The 19,523-nt window shown below is 43.3% G+C and overlaps 1 protein-coding gene across 1 annotated transcript in view; it reads right to left on the bottom strand.

Moving 5' to 3' along the window:
* The window catches only part of LOC126188640 (dynein axonemal heavy chain 6), a 1,044,937-nt gene that overhangs the window by 156,831 nt on the left and 868,583 nt on the right, over positions 1-19,523 (bottom strand). The window contains exons 98-99 of the mRNA XM_049930241.1: positions 17,253-17,360; positions 17,087-17,169 (exon numbers count right to left, since the gene is read on the bottom strand). Of these exons, the coding sequence (XP_049786198.1) occupies positions 17,087-17,169; positions 17,253-17,360 (191 nt within the window). The remainder of the gene's footprint in view (positions 1-17,086; positions 17,170-17,252; positions 17,361-19,523) is intronic.

The raw sequence follows: 19,523 nt of genomic DNA, 5'->3' as shown, positions 1-19,523 counted from the left end.
AGGCCAGGATAATTTTGGCAGTGGAGAACTTGTTGTAAGGATAATTTTCATGCGCACAGTTCAGTAAATCTGGTGATGGAGGGGAAGATACAGGTGGCCTGTGTTGTGAAGCAGCCCTATTCCTATCCTCTCAACCTCTTTGTGTGCTGCCCTCTACCAATGCACTCATCCATCTTTCCCCTTCCCTGCTCCTCTACTTTTTCACTCCCCATTCCCCCCTCCCTGCCACAAAACCCTGCTGTCCCACTGCCTCCCAATGCTATACCTGTTGGCAGTTTAGCCCCTGTACACTCCATCAGACAGTGCTCTTCTCTCCCCCCCACCCATGCCCTGCTATCCCTTACCCTTCCCCGCCCCCTCCAGATTGCTGCTTCAATTCTACATGACACTTGCATTCTGGTCCGAGCTGCTGGAGATGGAGATCATGTGTGCATATGGTGTGCTTGCTTTTGTGAACGATTGTGTGTGTTTGCTTTTTTATAGAAGACTTCGTCTGAAAGCTAAATGTGTAATCATCTTTTTGTAGTGTTTGTCTGCAATTAAAAATGTCATCTACATTTGACTTATATTGCTGATATTCCAACCTGGATTTTCCATTGTTTGGTTTTGCCTAACGGCTTTTCTTCCATGTTACAAACCTGTGATGTATTCCTTTGTTACTATTCTCTATAGCATTAGCCTTCACAGTGTCCATTCTTTCACTTCTTTCCTGTGTTTATTCATTGCCTTCCAAACAACTCATACTTCTGAGCCATACTGTATCAGTGATCTTGTCCACATGGTTACAGCACTGTGCAGATTGTCAATGAAGCATCTGATGACCCAGATTTTTCCTCTCTGATAGTTATAATTATGTTTATTCCTATTCATCTCACTTCCTTCCTCATCCTTGCATATTTTCACATTTTATTTTCCTCATCTACATGGGCCCAACAAACTCATACTCCCTTACCTCATACGTATCTTTTCTCCCACTTTTCTCTACATTTATAATGTATTGTGCCTTTTTTTTTTACATGGTTTCAAGCCGTTTTGTGTATTTTTATGATTTGTGCCAGTTCCACATCCTGTTTCTTAAATGCTTCCCGTGCCACTCCTCCCCAGAACGATCCAACTATTCCTTTCTCTGGATCCCAGCCCCTCCTTTCACAATGACCTTCACCTTTTTAGATACCACCAGTTGGTACAACAAAAACACATCTCCATCGGACTGACATACCAGAACCACCTCTGCTCCCGCCACAAGATACTGCTACTGTGGAATCCCTGCCACATACATCACAGCTCTGAAATTTAATCCCTTGCTCTCCAGCACCTGGAGAGGCACTCTAGACACCACCTCCATGAGTTATCCAACCCCCTGACATCCTATTCTGTCTCGGGGCACAACTATCCATCTCTATCCTACACTCAGTGTTCCCTCTCATTAAGTCTCCCACAGCACCCAGATCCTGCCTAGCTTGCAACATCCTTCAAAAATTCCTACAATTGCTTTACGAAATCCAGAGCCAAAGCATCCCTATAACACTCTTGTTAACATTTCCACCAAAAACAGGGTCCCACAGAAGTTTCAGTCCTATCCAAAGACCTCACCTTTAACCCTACACCCAAATTTAACCATGATGGACTTGTCAAAGACCTACTCTCCCTCTGCTGATCCCTGCAATAGAAACTTTTCTTTGCCGCAGATCCCTCCAACCCTCTTGCTGTTCATACCACCATTTAATGGTGATCCTCCCCCTACCCCCTACCTTCCAACTAACAATCCCTTGGTCACTTTCTAGGTATTCCTTATGTCCAAGTTGGCCTCACCATCCTTCCCCAGATCCATTCCACAGAACACCAAACTTACAGCAGAAGAAAGGACAGCTGCACACAACCTCAAAACAAATCCTGACCTAATCATATTACCTGCAGAGAAATGTTTCATCACTGTTGTTACAAACTGCAGTGACTACCTGGCTGAAGGCCTCTGTCGATTATCTAACTCCTCCAACTATAAACTCAGCCAGAGTGACCACATTCCAATAGTCCAACATAACCTCCTGTCCTTGCTTAAACCCTTACACCCATACCAGAACCTCTCCCCTGAATTCATTTACTTCCTCACCTCTATGATACCCTGCACACCCACCCTCTATGTGCTCCCCAAAATTCCAAAACCCAACAATCCCAGCGGCCCCATTCTATCTGGCTGTTGTGCTCCCACTGAAAAAATTTCAGCCCTCACTGACCAACACCTTCAACCAACTGCCCATAATCTAGCTTCCCATGTCAAAGATACCAACCACTTCCTTCACCGACTCTCCACCACTTTCACTGTTTTACCTCTTGGATCCCTACTTGTCACTGTTGACACCACTTCCCTCAACATCCCTCATGCCCATGGTCTTACCACTATTAAAAATTACATTTCCTAAAGACCGTCAGACTCCAAAGCCACTACCTCATTCCTCATTCACCTTACTAACTTTAGATAACTCACAACCACTTCTCTTTTGAAGGGAAGGTATACAAACAAATCTGTGGCATGCATGGCACCCTCGTATGCCAACCTGTTTATGGGCTACCTATAGGAGACCTCCCAAAATGCCAAACCCCTAGTCTGGTTCAGGTTCATTTATGATATCTTCATGACCTGGAGTCAGGACCAAACACCCTGTCCTCAACCCTTCACAACCCCAACACCTTCTCTCTCATCCATTTCACCTGGTCCTCCTGTACTTAGTATACTACCTTCTTGTAAATTGAACACCTCATCTCTGATGGCTCCATCCACACCTCTGTCCTTATCAATCCCACCAGACACCAACAGTACCTGCATTTCGACAGCTGCTATCCCTCCACACCAACAAATCTGTCCCATACAGCCTGGCTACCAGGGGATTGTGCATCTGCAGTGACAAGAACTCCTTTGTCCAGTATGCTGACGTTCTCACCAAGGCCTTCACAGACAGGCACTATCCCCTACACCTAGTCCGCAAACAGATCTCTCATACTATTTTCCCACAATCCCGGATCATCCCAACCTACCCAAGAACCAGCTACAATGGAGTGCCCATTTCATCACCCAGCAACACCCTGGACTGAAGCAAATGAACCACATCCTTTGTCAGAGCTCTGATTATCTATCATCATGCCCTGAAATGAGGGATATCTTACTCAAGATCCTTCCCACCCCTCCTAAAGTGGTGTTTCATCACCCACCCAACCTCCACAATGTCCTAGCCCATCCCTATGCCACTCACAATCCCAACACCTTGCCACAGCAATCATATCCCTATGGAAAATCCAGGTGCAAGACCTGCCCAATCCAACTACCCAACACTTCCATTCTAGCTCTGTCACAGGCTTATCCTACCCTGTCACAGGCTGAGCTACTGGTGAAAGCAGGCATGGCATATACCAGCTCTGTTGCTATCATTGCACAGCTTCTCCTATTGGTATGTTAACCAACTAGCTGTCCACCAGGATGAATGGCCACTGCCAAGCTGTGGCCAAGAGCAAAGTATATCACCCTCTGCACAACATGCAGCTGAACACAACATATGCAATTTCAATGGCCGATTCACAACCTGGACCACCTGGATCCTCTTCTCCATCACCAGCTGAACTGTGCATAAGGGAATTATTCTTACAACACGTTCTCTGCTAGCAAAATTGTCTTGACCTCAACCCACGGTAATCTACTGTCCCCAAACGCTCCACCAAACAGTTTCTGCCTCCTCTCTCATTTCACTTCCCCCTATTCTTGCCCACTCACATTTTTTTTTGTGTGCTGCCCTCTGCCAATGCACCCAAATGTCTTTCCCCTTCTCCACTCCTCTCCTTTTTTGCCCCCATCTCCCTCCCTCCATCTCCATGCCCTACTGCTGCCCAATGCTGCACCTGTTGGTAGTCTTGTCCCTTCACACACTACAAAACAGAATTTGTATCTCTGCCCCACCTTTATCCTGCTACTGCCTCCCCTTTGCTACCCCCTCCAGATTGCTGCTTCAGTACTATGTGACAGTTGCATTCAGGTCCAAGCTGCCAGAGATGGAGGTCATGTGTGTGTGAATGAATGTGTGTGTTTACTTTTCTGAAGGATGCTTCAGATGCAAGGCACATGCGTAACTGTCTTTTCACTGTGACTGTCTGGAACTCAACATGTCATTTTTACAGTGAGTAGCAGTCTAGCTTTTTCTTATATTATTGATATTCCAACTGGGAGTTTACATTGTTGGATTTGTATTTATGGTCTTCCAGTTCCCATCACCTGTCACATATCAAGGGTACACTTAAGGCACTTGCTTTTTTTTCAGAAAAAATGGATACTTTGCCTGGAAGATCAACAATGTTAATGTAAAAACCAGATATTGGACAAGGAAGATAGTCTGTAGACAAAATCCACAACTTTCTTCCATTAGTTAGTCTTGCTCGATGTAGGCAAGGTCTTCTGGAAATTTTAAGTTAAAGCAATTTTCTGTGCACCATCTAAGACTGCAGACTTCCTTTCATGATTGAAGAAGGCTGAAGAATATAAAATACCTTGGCAATGTGGTGTGGCTTATATAGGTCAGATTACATGCAGTGTGGAAGCACACCAATACTGATCTTGCCTTTGCAGCTCACAGAATCTCTTATTTCTGAGCATTATCCTCTGTGCACATAGTATAAAAACAATAAAACAACAATTTTGGCTGCTGTTAATTCTTTATGGGATTACATTATTAAAGAGACAATGGAGATACAGTTGGCAGTGTTTGCACATCAATACATAGATATACAGTTGTGACTGCATTGCCTTTCAAGTTTAGATCATTTTTTGGATGCTTTTGCAAAATGTTTCAGTGCCATTATTAACATGAATTATATCATTGTGCTAGTCTTTCCAAGATTTTTTCTTTTTTATTTTTTATTTTTTATTTATTTTTTATTTTTTTATTTATTTATTTATTCTTTTTTATGCATCGACATGTGCATTTTGGAAATGATAAAGGAGAGCAAGGTTCCTGCATTTCATCCTGCTGATGTGGATTCTGCATTTCGTGTACAAATTATGTATCATATGCAGATGGCCACCCAGCTGACTTACAACAGTGCTGTTTGCAACCTTGCCTATATTAGGACAGACCGTGCTCCTGCGACGCCTGAGTGCTTTACTGCTTCATCGATTCACAAAGTGGACAATGACCAGTGTATATCACGAACATTTCCAGGCCAGTTCCCACCCCCAGTGACCGTTCGTCCCCTCAGTGCATTTTACGGGGCCCCACCTGATGTGAACAATGTTATAGTGTTTCGAGAATTTCCACTTAAATTCTAGAACCACTTGGCCTTCTACCGCCTCGAACACATGATATTTGAAATATAAGTGAGAGAGAAAGTATTTACTGTGCATCACCCACTGACAAGTGTTTGCCAGTCGCGCCATGGAAGCCATAGTGAAAGAACAAGGAGTGTTTATGTATTCTGTGCTGTTTTATAAATTTGACAATTGTAGTAGGGAAAAAAAGAACAGTTGGAATATTGTTAATTAATGCTTGTTTTGGACTTGGAAAAGATAAGACGTGTATTCAGATTCAGAATGGGAATGGACTTGGGTTTTAAGCCAACCTTTTCTTATGTGGAAATGAACTCTGATTTTAACCATTGGACACGCGAAGAGACTTTACTTGATAGTGTTTGTTTATGTGGGGAAGAAGTTTTGTAAAGGTTTGATGTTCAAATATACGTCATGAAGTGAAGCAAAAGAAACTGCATATGGCTGCTTATTTTTATAAGTAGAAAGAGTCTTGAGAAATTCCTGTTCCTAGCAGATATACTTCAGAGAAGAAGAGAAAAGGAGATTGCAGCAGCAAGCTAACCAGCAAGGAAAGTCGGCTGACCATCTCAGGTAAGTTGTATCATTAAAGAAGTGGGATTTTGCACTCATATTTCGCCACTTTAAGTCATCCAAAGTATTAGAACATGGCAACCTGTGTGGAAGGACAGAAGAAAACAGGAATTTTGAGATGAAAACTAGATAAGAAGATATTATGTGTTGCCATAGCAACTGAGCATAACAAGGTAAAAGAACCAATTCACGGAATTGGATTCTGGCTAAAAATTCAAATGGTGAAAATTAGTAAATGCAAAAAAGGGAAGACGTAAGAAAGTAATAACTTTAAAAGAATAGGAGACAAGTGATCAATGTATTAGACTATAAGACAAGATATGCTGAGAAGATCTGGTGTAGGGAGTATACAGCTCTTGTACATCGTGGGTAAGCAGACGCAGAAATCAGTATCTGATGCCGCTGGCACCAGTTGCTGTTCACCGGGTGAGCGTGAAACAGAACTTTATTGTTTTAGTACAAATGAATAAGAACTGTTAAGTGAACAATATTACTGTAGTTATTATACTCAGAGTTGAACTTTTTTTAATGATTACTAGGTTTAAAGCTAATAAGAATATGGATAACTTAGGACAAATGGAAAAAACTGAAGAAACAGCTATGGCTATGGGAGTCAGTAGAGAAATGCCAGACTGGTCTGAGTTAGTAAACCTAATCAAAGATCAAAACGCTAAATTAGATGCACAGAGTGCAGATTCAGTGGCTTTAAGAAAGGAACTAAATGATAAACTAGAAGCCCAGAGTTTACAACTATATGAAACTTTAAATTCTAGATTAAATGCTAGAATGAAACTCTAAGGAAAGAAATAGGTTTGGTACATTCTAGTTTAAACGCTCAAAATGAAGTTCTAAATGACCAGAGTGAAATCTTCAATAGTCAGTTTACTAAAGACTTAATTTGACACACTAAATGGTAAAGTTGAAAAATTGAATTTAGATTTAAAGAAAGAATAAACAAGTTCTTTAAACCAAGATTTAGCAAAAAGGTTAGAATTTCATATTGAGGAAAAATGTAAAACAGTAGAAACCAAAATCAATGAAAAATTAGGATCATTTGAAAATTTATGCAATGTTGAGTTCAATGCTGTAAAGCAGAGATTTCATACTGTAAGAGAGAGCGTTGATAAGCAAGAGAAGTTGATACCAATTACCCAATCACAAATTACAGGCGTGAATACAGAAGTAGATACTGTGGAAAGAAATTTCAGAGAGAAACTAGTGAACTCCGCCATTATAAATATAAATAGTTTGGAGGAACAGGTAGAAGAAATTACAGATTGGAAAGTCACTGAGAGAATAACATCCAGGAATACATCACCTATGGCTTCTTCCAAATTTACTGATAGAAGGAAGAGCATAGACGAACTCTGGAGAGAATTCAAACTTATCCAGGAACAAGTAGAAAAACGAGTAACTTCACCTAATGTTGTGTTAACTAGGGAAGTTGCGACTGATTTGCAGCGGGGAGACTTTCAAAAGAAATTTAAAGAAAATACTGGTCTCACAATGCGCAAGAACAGTTAATACCAGATCCATGGGACCCAGACGGAGTTGTATATTCTCCAGGGATGTTAACATTCTTAGTTAACAGGTGGAGTGACGACCATCAGGTCCCAAGTTGTTATCAGTGTTTCTTCAGTAATAATTTTCCTGTGCCAAATTCCCCCAAACTTTTAAACTATTCTATCATCCCACACTTAGAAGTACTGGAAAAAACAATACCAATGAGAATTTGGGATTACGTCATCCAAAAGTGCTCCTGGTAGGAGATTTTCTTGTTCCAGTCAGTTAGATGTTCTTACTTTGCTCGGCTGCAGCATGAGGCGGAAATTTGTACACATGTTGTCTCCGATCTAAGTCGTTTGGTGCAGCGTTGGGACAGGATATATTAGGTGCCTGGTCAATTCTTATCTCCCTCAGTCATGGGAATACTATTCTCTGACTTTTTTGCTCTACACAAGGTTTCCGTACTCACTGAACTGGCCTTAGGACAACTGCATTATTCTTTGACAGATGTACCACCATACTCAGGCCAGAGTTCAGATTTGTATTTTCTAATGTATATTTGTCTTAATGAACAGAAGTGAATATTACATTAGCAGAACATATAATATTGGATGACTAATTAAATAATGATACTATAGCATATAATTTTCTACTTTGTACAAAATATTTTATACCTTTTATGAGATGTGATGTAGATGGGAGGGTTTGTATCAATTTGAAAGGGGTGGGTATTGTGGATAACAGCATGGTTTACGAGAATGCATAAATTTTGACTGACACAAAACACACACCACACCTTTCAACAACCCTCGCGAACAAGTGTGACTGACTCTTCACACTTGCCAATTCCATAGGGTTGCTAAGATTTCCTTTGCGGACCTCAAGGGTGAAGGTGGGAATGTCCGTTATGTAGGAGACGATTTAACACCAAAACTCCGCCAGCATCCCTCTCAAGTACCTGCGAGGTAGGGATCCTGGGGAAGGGGGGGTGGAAAGGGTTCCCTGTCTTTGGGGCAATCTTCTATCTCTTCCTCAACCTTAGCAACCCTTTCTATTTATTTCCTTTCATACTTCTCATTTGAGGACCTATCTATTTTTTCCCTCTTTCCATATTCACATACTTCTATTGCAGAAGTCCTACCAACTTTCCACAGTTTCTATAACCTACATCTTATTTTTTGATAAGGCTGAAGAATCAGACTACACAAACACATACATACAAAAAGAGATGGATACACAAACAATGAGGTAACAGATTAGAAAGATGTGAGAACTGCCAAGTGTTGTAGGGGGAAAGATATGTGTACATCAGGAAATATGCACACATCTTTTTTTTATTATGATGGTTCTATATTGGTTATTTTTTTAATATATATATATATATATATATATATATATATATATATATATATATATATATATATATATATATATATATATATATATATATATATATATATATGAAATAAGAACACCGTGAATTCATTGTCCCAGGAAGGGGAAACTTTATTGACACATTCCTGGAGTCAGATACATCACATGATCACACTGACAGAACCACAGGCACATAGACACAGGCAACAGAGCATGCACAATGTCGGCACTAGTACAGTGTATATCCACCTTTCGCAGCAATGCAGGCTGCTATTCTCCCATGGAGACGATCGTAGAGATGCTGGATGTAGTCCTGTGGAACGGCTTGCCATGCCATTTCCACCTGGCGCCTCAGTAGGACCAGCGTTCGTGCTGGACGTGCAGACCGCGTGAGACGACGCTTAATCCAGTCCCAAACATGCTCAATGGGGGACAGATCCGGAGATCTTGCTGGCCAGGGTAGTTGACTTACACCTTCTAGAGCACGTTGGGTGGCACGGGATACATGCGGACGTGCATTGTCGTGTTGGAACAGCAAGTTCCCTTGCCGGTCTAGGAATGGTAGAACGATGGGTTCGATGACGGTTTGGATGTACCGTGCACTATTCAGTGTCCCCTCGACGATCACCAGTGGTGTACGGCCAGTGTAGGAGATCGCTCCCCACACCATGATGCCGGGTGTTGGCCCTGTGTGCCTCGGTCGTATGCAGTCCTGATTGTGGCGCTCACCTGCACGGCGCCAAACACGCATACGACCATCATTGGCACCAAGGCAGAAGCGACTCTCATCGCTGAAGACGACACGTCTCCATTCGTCCCTCCATTCACGCCTGTCGCGACACCACTGGAGGCAGGCTGCACGATGTTGGGGCGTGATCGGAAGACGGCCTAACGGTGTGCGGGACCGTAGCCCAGCTTCATGGAGACGGTTGCGAATGGTCCTCGCCGATACCCCAGGAGCAACAGTGTCCCTAATTTGCTGGGAAGTGGCGGTGCGGTCCCCTACGGCACTGCGTAGGATCCTACGGTCTTGGCGTGCATCCGTGCGTCGCTGCAGTCCGGTCCCAGGTCGACGGGCACGTGCACCTTCTGCCGACCACTGGCGACAACATCGATGTACTGTGGAGACCTCACGCCCCACGTGTTGAGCAATTCGGCGGTACGTCCACCCGGCCTCCCGCATGCCCACTATACGCCCTCGCTCAAAGTCCGTCAACTGCACGTACGGTTCACGTCCACGCTGTCGCGGCATGCTACCAGTGTTAAAGACTGCGATGGAGCTCCGTATGCGACGGCAAACTGGCTGACACTGACGGCGGCGGTGCACAAATGCTGCGCAGCTAGCACCATTCGATGGCCAACACCGCGGTTCCTGGTGTGTCTGCTGTGCCGTGCGTGTGATCATTGCTTGTACAGCCCTCTCGCAGTGTCCGGAGCAAGTATGGTGGGTCTGACACACCGGTGTCAATGTGTTCTTTTTTCCATTTCCAGGAGTGTATTATCTACCGAATAGAACATCCAGACATGATATCTATTACAGTTATTGAAGTTGATGAGCAGACTCCAGTGGGCATTTGATTATGTAATTTAAAAAAAAAAATTATAGTATACATATGAATGTATACTAGGGTAATGAACTGTGAGGCCTACTCAAGACAGAATAAGGGGGCATACTGGACATTTACTGACTATAAAGGGCAAAGGTAGCTACGTGGAAATAGGACAATCTGTGGTCTAAAAAATAGGGATGTTGTATAAAGGGGTGTACCTGCCAGAACGGAAAGAGGAAGTGCACTCATACGGTCAACCCACAAGTAAGGTATAGGTACTGATCCTAGCAGGAGGGGACAGTATTGTAACAGAAGTCACATGTTTTATAGGATTATTCTGGTAAGTTTGTATTCTATGTAACACTAGCATTATCACGTTTGAGGTTAAGTTTATGAGTGTCAAGAGGGAACACTTTTATTTTGCCCAGAGTTCCTCCAAGCTACAGTCTATAAATAATGAGACTATTACACACTAAAGAAGTAGTACAAAGAATTATAATAAAGAATAAAGTACTCAAGTGACATGAGCACCTGAAGTTTGTGATTGGAGTTAAAGAAAGAATCCTCACAATTCCTAAGCAATAATAATGTGGAATGAAATTATAAATAAATGCTTATGTTCTAAAAACAAAGGTAGAGTAAGGAATCAGTAGAAAGACAAGAACCAGAAGCTTGCTCTATAGAGTACAAAGATTTATGGGTGAAGAAAACAAAAGTATATAAACCTACATAATAGATGAATACTTTTAAAATGTGAATTGTTATTATGTAGGATATTAATGTGCATAATGATTATGTATAAAATATCGCATGTTCAATCTGAGGGGGGGATATATAGGGTTTTGAGAATTTCCGCATAAATTCTAGAACCATTATAGTATACAGCCTATTGTCTGATAAATGCCAACCCACATTACATTCCATCCACACCTCCGTCTTGAACAAATGGTTCAAATGGCTCTGAGCACTATGGGACTTAAATTCTGAGGTCATCAGTCCCCTAGCACTTAGAGCTACTTAAACCTAACTAACCTAAGGACATCACACACATCCATGCCCGAGGCAGGATTCGAACCTGCGACCGTAGATGTCGCACAGTTCCAAACTGTAGTGCCTAGAACTGCTCGGCCACCCCGGCCGGCTGTCTCGAACACACGATATTTTAAATATAAGTGAGAGAGAGAGTATTTATTGCGCAGCACCTGTCTGTGTGTGCAGGTTTGAAGTTTATCGTGAGACAACTGTAGACGTGGCAGTCGAGTGGCACCAACAAGTGTTTGCCGGTCGTGCCATGGAAGCCATAGTGAAAGAACAAGGAGTGTTTATGTATTCTGTGCTGTTTTATAACTTTGATGATTGTAGTGGGGAAAAAAAAGAACAGTTGAGATATTGTTAATTAATGCTTGTTTTGGAGTTGGAAAAGATAAGACATGTATTCAGATTCAGAATGAGAATGGACTTGGGTTTTAAGCCAACCTTTTCTTATTTGTATATGAACTCTTTTTTTAACCATTGGACATTGTGAAGTGAAGCAAAAGAAACTGCATATGTCTGCTTATTTTTATAAGTAGAAAGAGCCTTGAGAAATTCTTGTTCCTAGCAGATATACTTCAGAGAAGAAGAGAAAATGAGGTTGCAGCAGCAAGTTAACCAGCAAGGAAAGTCAGCTGACCATCTCAGGAACATCTTGGTGACCGCACCCTGTCCCTGCTTTGGCCCTGGCTACACCTCCTGATCAGCAAGCAGATGATGCCAGATGAAACCCTGTGGTTGGTGTGGTTATCAAAACAGCCTACAGATCTCCAGGTTCATATCCTCCGCCATGCCCTGGAATCCATCGGCTCATGTCTGCAGATGGCTGACCAGGTCTATTCACTCACACACTAGCGCCAACAGCAGCAGCTCACGCAACAGGTTGGCACTCCTGCACCAGTAGCTTGCCTGGCTGTAGGAAGGGGCAGGCTGCGCTCTGTCCCCAGAATGCTATGCCACCTGGCACCCAGCATGCGCACTCCCTGCCTGCCCACTGAGCCACTGCATATTGTGCTTACGCCAACCACTCTGGTGTACAAACTCGAACACATAGAGGATGATTGGCCGCCATCTCTCTCAACATACCCTCACTGTTGGTACCTACCGTATCTGGCAATGATGCAAAAAAGTGCCACCCCCCCTCATGCAAGCATCCGAAAAGCCTATTGTCTGATAAATGCCAACCCACGTTACATTCCATCCACACCTCCATCCTGTTGAATGGCCGCCTTTATGTCAGAGACTGATCTTCAAATTGCAACTTCCTCATGGACACTAGTGCTGATGTCTCAATCATACCTAAATCAATGGTCACACACCCCCTCTCGTGCACACACTCTCTCCTGCGAGCTGTGAACTCATCTACACTCCAGACCCGTGGCTCCATTGAGCTTCAGCTCTGCCTCTGTAATGGCCTCTCCATACCCTGGATCTTCCATGTGGTGGACATCTCAGAACCAATCCTGGGAATCGACTTATCACACCACCAACTGTCTCCAAACGTCGTTCGAGGTTCTTTGTTTCACCACACCTCCAACTCTCACATTCCGTGTGACCATGCTCTGTCACCTGCTCCGAGTGTAAATGCTGTTAACTGTTTAGTGCATCAGTGCATGGCTCTCACCAGCAGGACTAGTGAAACCATGAATTGCATCCAGGTGGAAAGTGCCAACACATGCGGCCTCCGCCGTGAGAATGCCATTTTGGAATACTGAATTGCACATGCCAAGGATGAGCTTGCCGTAATCACTGTCTGCATCAATTCACACCACCACTTGACAGCGCCAACACCCAAGCCTTCATCTGTCACACAGGTTAGCAACACCACACCCATCGCGTGTGACTCCAGTCTCAACCACACAGTGTTACCCCACCTCCTGTACCACTCAATGTCTCTCTCACCTGGTTTGCAAACTGACACTCGCATGCCTCATGACAATCCAGCTGTCCAGGCTCCGACCAAGCCCCCAACCACCAGGCATGCACCCACCCAGTGTGTTGATAAACATTCACCCCCTCTCACTCCTCCTTCCACAGCTCGCTCCAAAGCTCAAAGCATGCCAGCAGTGCTGCCACTGCCAAGCGCGCCTCTCTTACACACTATGGACAACAGACACCCTCTACGTGCACCGCTCACAGCCGCCTAATGTTCAGCACTCGCAAACTGCCATCCAAACCAGCAAAAACATTACAAAACTGTGACTGTTTTGCTGCCGTTCCCCTCTCGAGCAGATAATTATGCTGTTTCCAAGCTATTCACCCCTAATAAATCAACTGACACCACATCCTCACCTGCGGACGCAGACACCAAACATTTGGTTTCCACTGTCTTGAACGGAACTGTTCATCGCATCATCATGTCCGGGGTCCCACCTATTCGCCACCAAGGCCTGCCACCTTAACCTACTCAAGTTACACTTGGCTCACCAGCAAATAGAAAAACTTCTTGAGGTGGGAATTTTACAGCCCTCTGATAGTAACTGCTTGCCACCCATACACCTCACCCCTAAACAGGGTGGCTCCTTTCGTATGTGTGGCGATTACAAACGTTTGAATGCTAGAACTCTGATGGACAATTATCCTATACCGAACATTTCCAACTTCACTCAACTTCTTGTGGGTGCTTACAATTTTCAGTGTACTACAATTTTCAGTGTACTGGATTGCAAACATGCTTATCACCAAATCCCAGTCACACCTAAAGACATTCTGGAAACGATGATTATCAGCCCTGTTCAGGTTGTACAAGTACCATTTCATGTCATTTGGATTATCGACTTCTGTTTCATATATCTTGACGATCCTAATCTTCAGCAAAGAGCAAAAATGCCACATCATGATAGTAAAGGACACTCTCTCAATCAAATGGAGTTGAGATCAACATTGACAAACTGCAACTGCACCAACAATCTGTCCAATTCTTGGGATACACAGTTTCAGCCGCTGGTAAACACCCCTCAGAATTGAAGGTGCACTCAATTTCATCCATGCCACTCCCTACCACATACAAAGAGCTCCGTCCGGTTCCTGGGAATGATAAACTCCTACCGTTGTCATTTGCCTGCAGCAGCCACCCCCAGGCCACCACCACTAACGTCCTCACCATCAAGCAAACTTCAGGGATGTGCTCCATTCCATGGATGGAACCAATGCGTGCAGCCTTCCAGGCCCTGAAAGACTCTCTCGCATGAGCCATAACCCTCGCTCATCCAATCTCGGATGCTGAACTCTTCATCACCTAGGATGGCAGTGACTCCTCGGTAGGCACAGTCCTACAACACCATAACAATGTCGTCATGCCACTTCAGTTCTTTTCAAAGAAACTATCATGCACCTAACAAAAATACTGTCTTCACCCGCAAACTTTTAGCAGTTTATGAAGTGGTGAAACATTTCCGCCGCAACGTCAAGCACCTACCTTTCCACATCCTGACTAACTTTATACCAGTAGGAGATGCCATACAAAACCCACCCCTCTGCCCCCCCCCCCCCCCAATCGCTTTTGGCTTTTTGATTGCAGCTGTCAGTTCTCTATGACGTCTGCCATATCAAACTGACAACGTCGTCTCAGATTTTCTTTCCCGCATTAGCACCATCTCAATGGATGTTGATCTTTCCAACCTTGCATCCATACAGAACCATGACAAGGATACACAGCAACTTCTCACCATCACCTCCACTTTGCTGTTTTCATCAAAGCAAAATTCGCCAGCGTCTGAGAGGAAGTCTGGTGCGACTCCTTAACTGGCACCTTCAGACTCCTCACCCCCCTCCGCTGTTCAGTGTGGGTAACGACCAAAAATGTGGCAAATTTACCATTTCAGCTGCCCCACTACTGTGACCATCAACCAGGGCTGGCAGTTTGAATCAGCACTCTTTGCTGAACTCTGCCAGCTGTGTGTCAAATGTCACACAACTGCCTAACCCCCCCCTCCCCCCTCCAATCAAACAGACTGGTAGAATGGTGGCATCGAACTTTGAAGACAGCACTATGGTGTCAGGGGATCCAGGCCCGCCCATGGGTATTCTTCAGCCTACAGTCATCGTACAAACCAGATATTGAGGGCACCAGGAATGAGTTCATCTATGGTGAAAAGCCTGTCCTCCCTGGGGAGCGGTTATAGCCTACCTTCCCCAACAATCCCACTCCCCTTCCCAAATTCCTAAGCTGAATCCAAATGCATTTTGCAAACATTTCCCTGAGGCCCCCCCCCCCCCCCCCACCAATCTAGCCAAACTGCCCCCCACTCCTACGTGCCATCCGATCTCTGTGTGAAACCAGCAGACCTCGACCCAGTGCCTTTTGTGCATGGTGATGTTATGCAGCCTCCCTGCACTGAGGACTTGTGCTCAAGCTATAACCCCTCAGAGCTGCCACTGCAGCCTTCACCCGAACATGTGTCTGCATCACCATCAATGCCATTCCTTGGGTTCTCGCCTTCTCACTCTATCCCCTCCCCCCTACCCCCTCTAGTGGTTCTGCAAACTGATGTCCCACCCGAAAGTGTGGAGGATGTCACCATCCTCATTGACAACAACCAATCTTCATCCTGCTGCAAGACAACTCGCCCTACCCAACTGAGGACCCAGTCTGTCAGTCGGTTGCTGGCTCCCGCCTGCTCCCAAGCAGGTCAACCACATGCTCCTCTGAGCTACGGTAACCCCCTAGGGAGGGTTACAGTTCAAATGCTGCCAGCCGATCATGCAGGGCACACAGTCCCTCCCCACACCGCTCCATCCTCATGTGCATGCCGATGCCTCGTCTGCCCTCACTACCAACAGGAGTTCCACGCCGACCTCCCATCTTAGTCCCTGTCATCTCCATCACCGCCGGACATGCTACCCTTCCACTGTGCCAAAACCATGCTCCACACTGCCGGGGTTGGGGGCTGTGTGGCATCGACAAGTATGAATGACATATCTCGCCCGTTGTCAGTTCTTTGACTCTGTAACCGAATGGCCCACACCATCCTGCTTGTTCAGTTCACTGTATGATTTGTTTGTAATGTGGACATCTGTATGAAATATACCGATTCCTACAGAAATGAGTGTGTTTCTTTGGGATACAACCCAACAGAAATCCCAATAATGTATTAGCATTTATTGCTTATATTTTTCTATAGTAAACAGCCACCAGGTGTTTTGGCACTGCTGTATTTAAGAAGCAAGAACTAAATAAAGAGACTGCTCTAACTATCAACTCAATGTGTGTGCTGCTTCACTGTTGGTGAGTGAAGTTAATGCTATATTTAGCCACTAGAGACCACCAGGCCAACTAAGACAGTAGCAGTTGTGTGCGCAGCTTGCTCACTGCACCCCCTGTTGGAACTAATGTCCATATGAGCCGGAACACAAGGCTCTGCTTGCCATTTCTGTAATACTAATTGTATTGCACCTTGTCTTCCATGTGTCTGTAATGTTCAAGCAATAAATTACAGTGTTTTTTTGGTTAGAAAAGAAACGATGACATTTTTGTATATGAAAGTAGCCACTGTGTGTTTTGTAGCTTCTATTTGCCATAACTACTGTCATATTTAGCACAATATGTGTGCAGAATTTTTATATCTCTTTTTCATTTATTTGCTGTTGAAGGTAAATGGTAATTTACTATTGCAAATATTAAACATTTTTGTAACCACCCATCCCGTACCTCTGCGGAAACACAAAATAAGATTTCTGGCCTTTAGTAACTAAATCTTAGGCTTTCTTGTACTTTTTGTGTTGGTTAACATTAGTTACTACTTACAGAACATGTAAACTGACTTGCGGACTTTCGATAAAACTTTGGCCTTGCTTTTCTCTCACAAAGGCAGTAATAGCAAAAACAAGCTGCAACAATAATATTCAATATTAGTTGACTGCAAAGCAAAATTTACAAGCACAAGTTTGAAAGCATATATGCCAAAAATTACCTTTTCTTCTTTCAGTGCTTTTAGAAGCATTAGCTTCTCAAACATGCTAAGAGTTTGATCCCAGCTTTCAACAATAGGTGCTGCTGAATCATTGGTAAGATTTATTACCTGTAAATATAAAAAATGGTAGTTGAAAGAAAAAAAGCACAAGCAGTAAAAACAAATAAAATGTAAATGGTCTGCTTCAGTAACATGAACACTGGTTGATCATATACCATGTATCTGATGGCTCAATGTTGTCTGCAGCTACACTCATACAATAATGAATGTTCAACAAAATTCACCACTGTGTAACTTCCTCATATGCCAGATCCTAGTGAAATAGGGAACAATTATCTTGCTATCCTTCTGCTGAATGAAGTCTCAAATCAATATATATATGAGCCAGAGATGTATTTCACCAAGAGTCACTAAAATTTTTCAGTGTTTAGCTGTTCTTGGCTATATAAGCATGCATAATTGTCACTAGATTGTCCTTTGGATCATTTATGTTCCTGTATTTGTGTTTTTGTCTACACAGGCCTGCAGAATTACCACTAGATTGTCTTTTGGCTCATTTGTATTCCTGTCTTTGCCACAGAGCAGGCATATTGACTTAATAAACATGGAAAGAAATTGACTTTGGTCATTCCTCAGTTTTATGTGATGACTAAAATTAGTTTCTATAAGTAATCCTGAAATTTTGTTGGAGATTTACTGATCATGACCTAATGCAGATCCATAGGAAGAAGTTCCAAATGATGCAACATTCCTGAGTTGATTGTAAAAGGAGAAACAGATTACATGTGATAACTGGTTACTCGATGTGAACAGCTGTCATAAAATAGAGAAAAACAGACTTCCTAATAATATGATTATTTTAGTTCGCCACCACCCTTAGCTATGGGCCCTGCTGAAGTGGGGTGGCTTGCATGCCTTAATGATATAGATAGCCATACTGTAGACACAACCATCATGCAGGGGCATCTGTGGAGAGGCCACACTAACCTCTGGCTCCTGAAGAAGAGCAGTAGCCTTATCAGTAGTTGCAGTGGCAAATGTCTGGATGGTGGTCTGATCCAGCCTTGCCACATTGCATGACATAGCCTTTTTGTGCTGATACTGCAGATGGTTGTGTCACTTACTGAGATGACGTTCTCTTTGGTAGAATATTCTGGAGGCATTCAAAATTTGGATTTACAGGTGAGGAATACTCAAGGTTAGAGAATATAAAAAGGAAAATGGATAGCTAGATGTTAGATATAATCGGAATTAGTGAATTGCAGTGGTAGGAAAGAACAAAACTTCTGGTCAGGTAAGTACTAGTTTATCAACACAAAATCAAACACAGGTAATGCAACAGTAGGGCTAGTAATGAATAAGAAAACAGGAATTGGACTATCTACTATAAACAACTTTGTGAACACAGTATCATAGCCAAGATACTCATGAAACTAAACCTACCACAGTAGTAAAAGTTTATATCCCACCTTACTCATCATTTCCCGAAAAGTCTGAAAATGTATGATACTGTAAATGAAATTATTAAGGTGGATGAGGGAGATGAACATTTTTTATGGTGTGAGGCTGAGATTCATTAATAAGAAAATGAAGAGAAGGAAATATAGTAGGAAAACATAAACGGGGGAAAAGGAATGGTAGAAGGAGACAGCTGGTAGAATTTTGCACAGAGCATAATTTAATCCTCACTAAGAAAGAAGGTTGTATACATGGAAGAGACCTAGGGATACTGATAGTAGTTTCCAGATACACTATATAACACCAACAAAGAGATTTTAAAACCACATTTATATCAGTGTACTTCTGTTTATTCGGAAAAATGTGAGGGAGAAGATGCATAAACAGTCGAAAAACATGAATAATTGAAATATTTTCAAACATGTGTGGATGATGTCTACAGGATGGGTAGTAACAGCAACGGCCGACATCTGGGCATGTTCAGACGCAGCACAGTGCAGTCATTTTCCCATACAGGTCTGTCATAGTGGCCGCTGGAACCTAGCAGGTGGCAACCTGCGCTGGCAGTCCCCATGTGTGCAGTGTGTGTGCTCTCTTTTTCTTTTTCTTTTTCTTTTTCTTGTTTTTTTTTAGGTAAAAAAAGTAGGAAATTAAAGAGATGGGCCTGGATAAATTGGAGGAACCAGATGTTGTTGAAAGTTCCGGAAGCACCATAAGGCAGGCAATGTTGGGACTGATTCAGAGGAAAGGAATATGCTAGAAGACATAAAAGGGTAGTTATGAGAGATGAAATAGAGGAGGAAGCAGGAGTGC

This window comes from Schistocerca cancellata, chromosome 5, assembly GCF_023864275.1.
Source record: "Schistocerca cancellata isolate TAMUIC-IGC-003103 chromosome 5, iqSchCanc2.1, whole genome shotgun sequence".
In the NCBI taxonomy this organism is placed as follows: Eukaryota; Metazoa; Arthropoda; class Insecta; order Orthoptera; family Acrididae; genus Schistocerca; species Schistocerca cancellata.
Note: the sequence above shows the minus strand (reverse complement) of the source record. Positions and strands in the feature narration are given on the sequence as shown.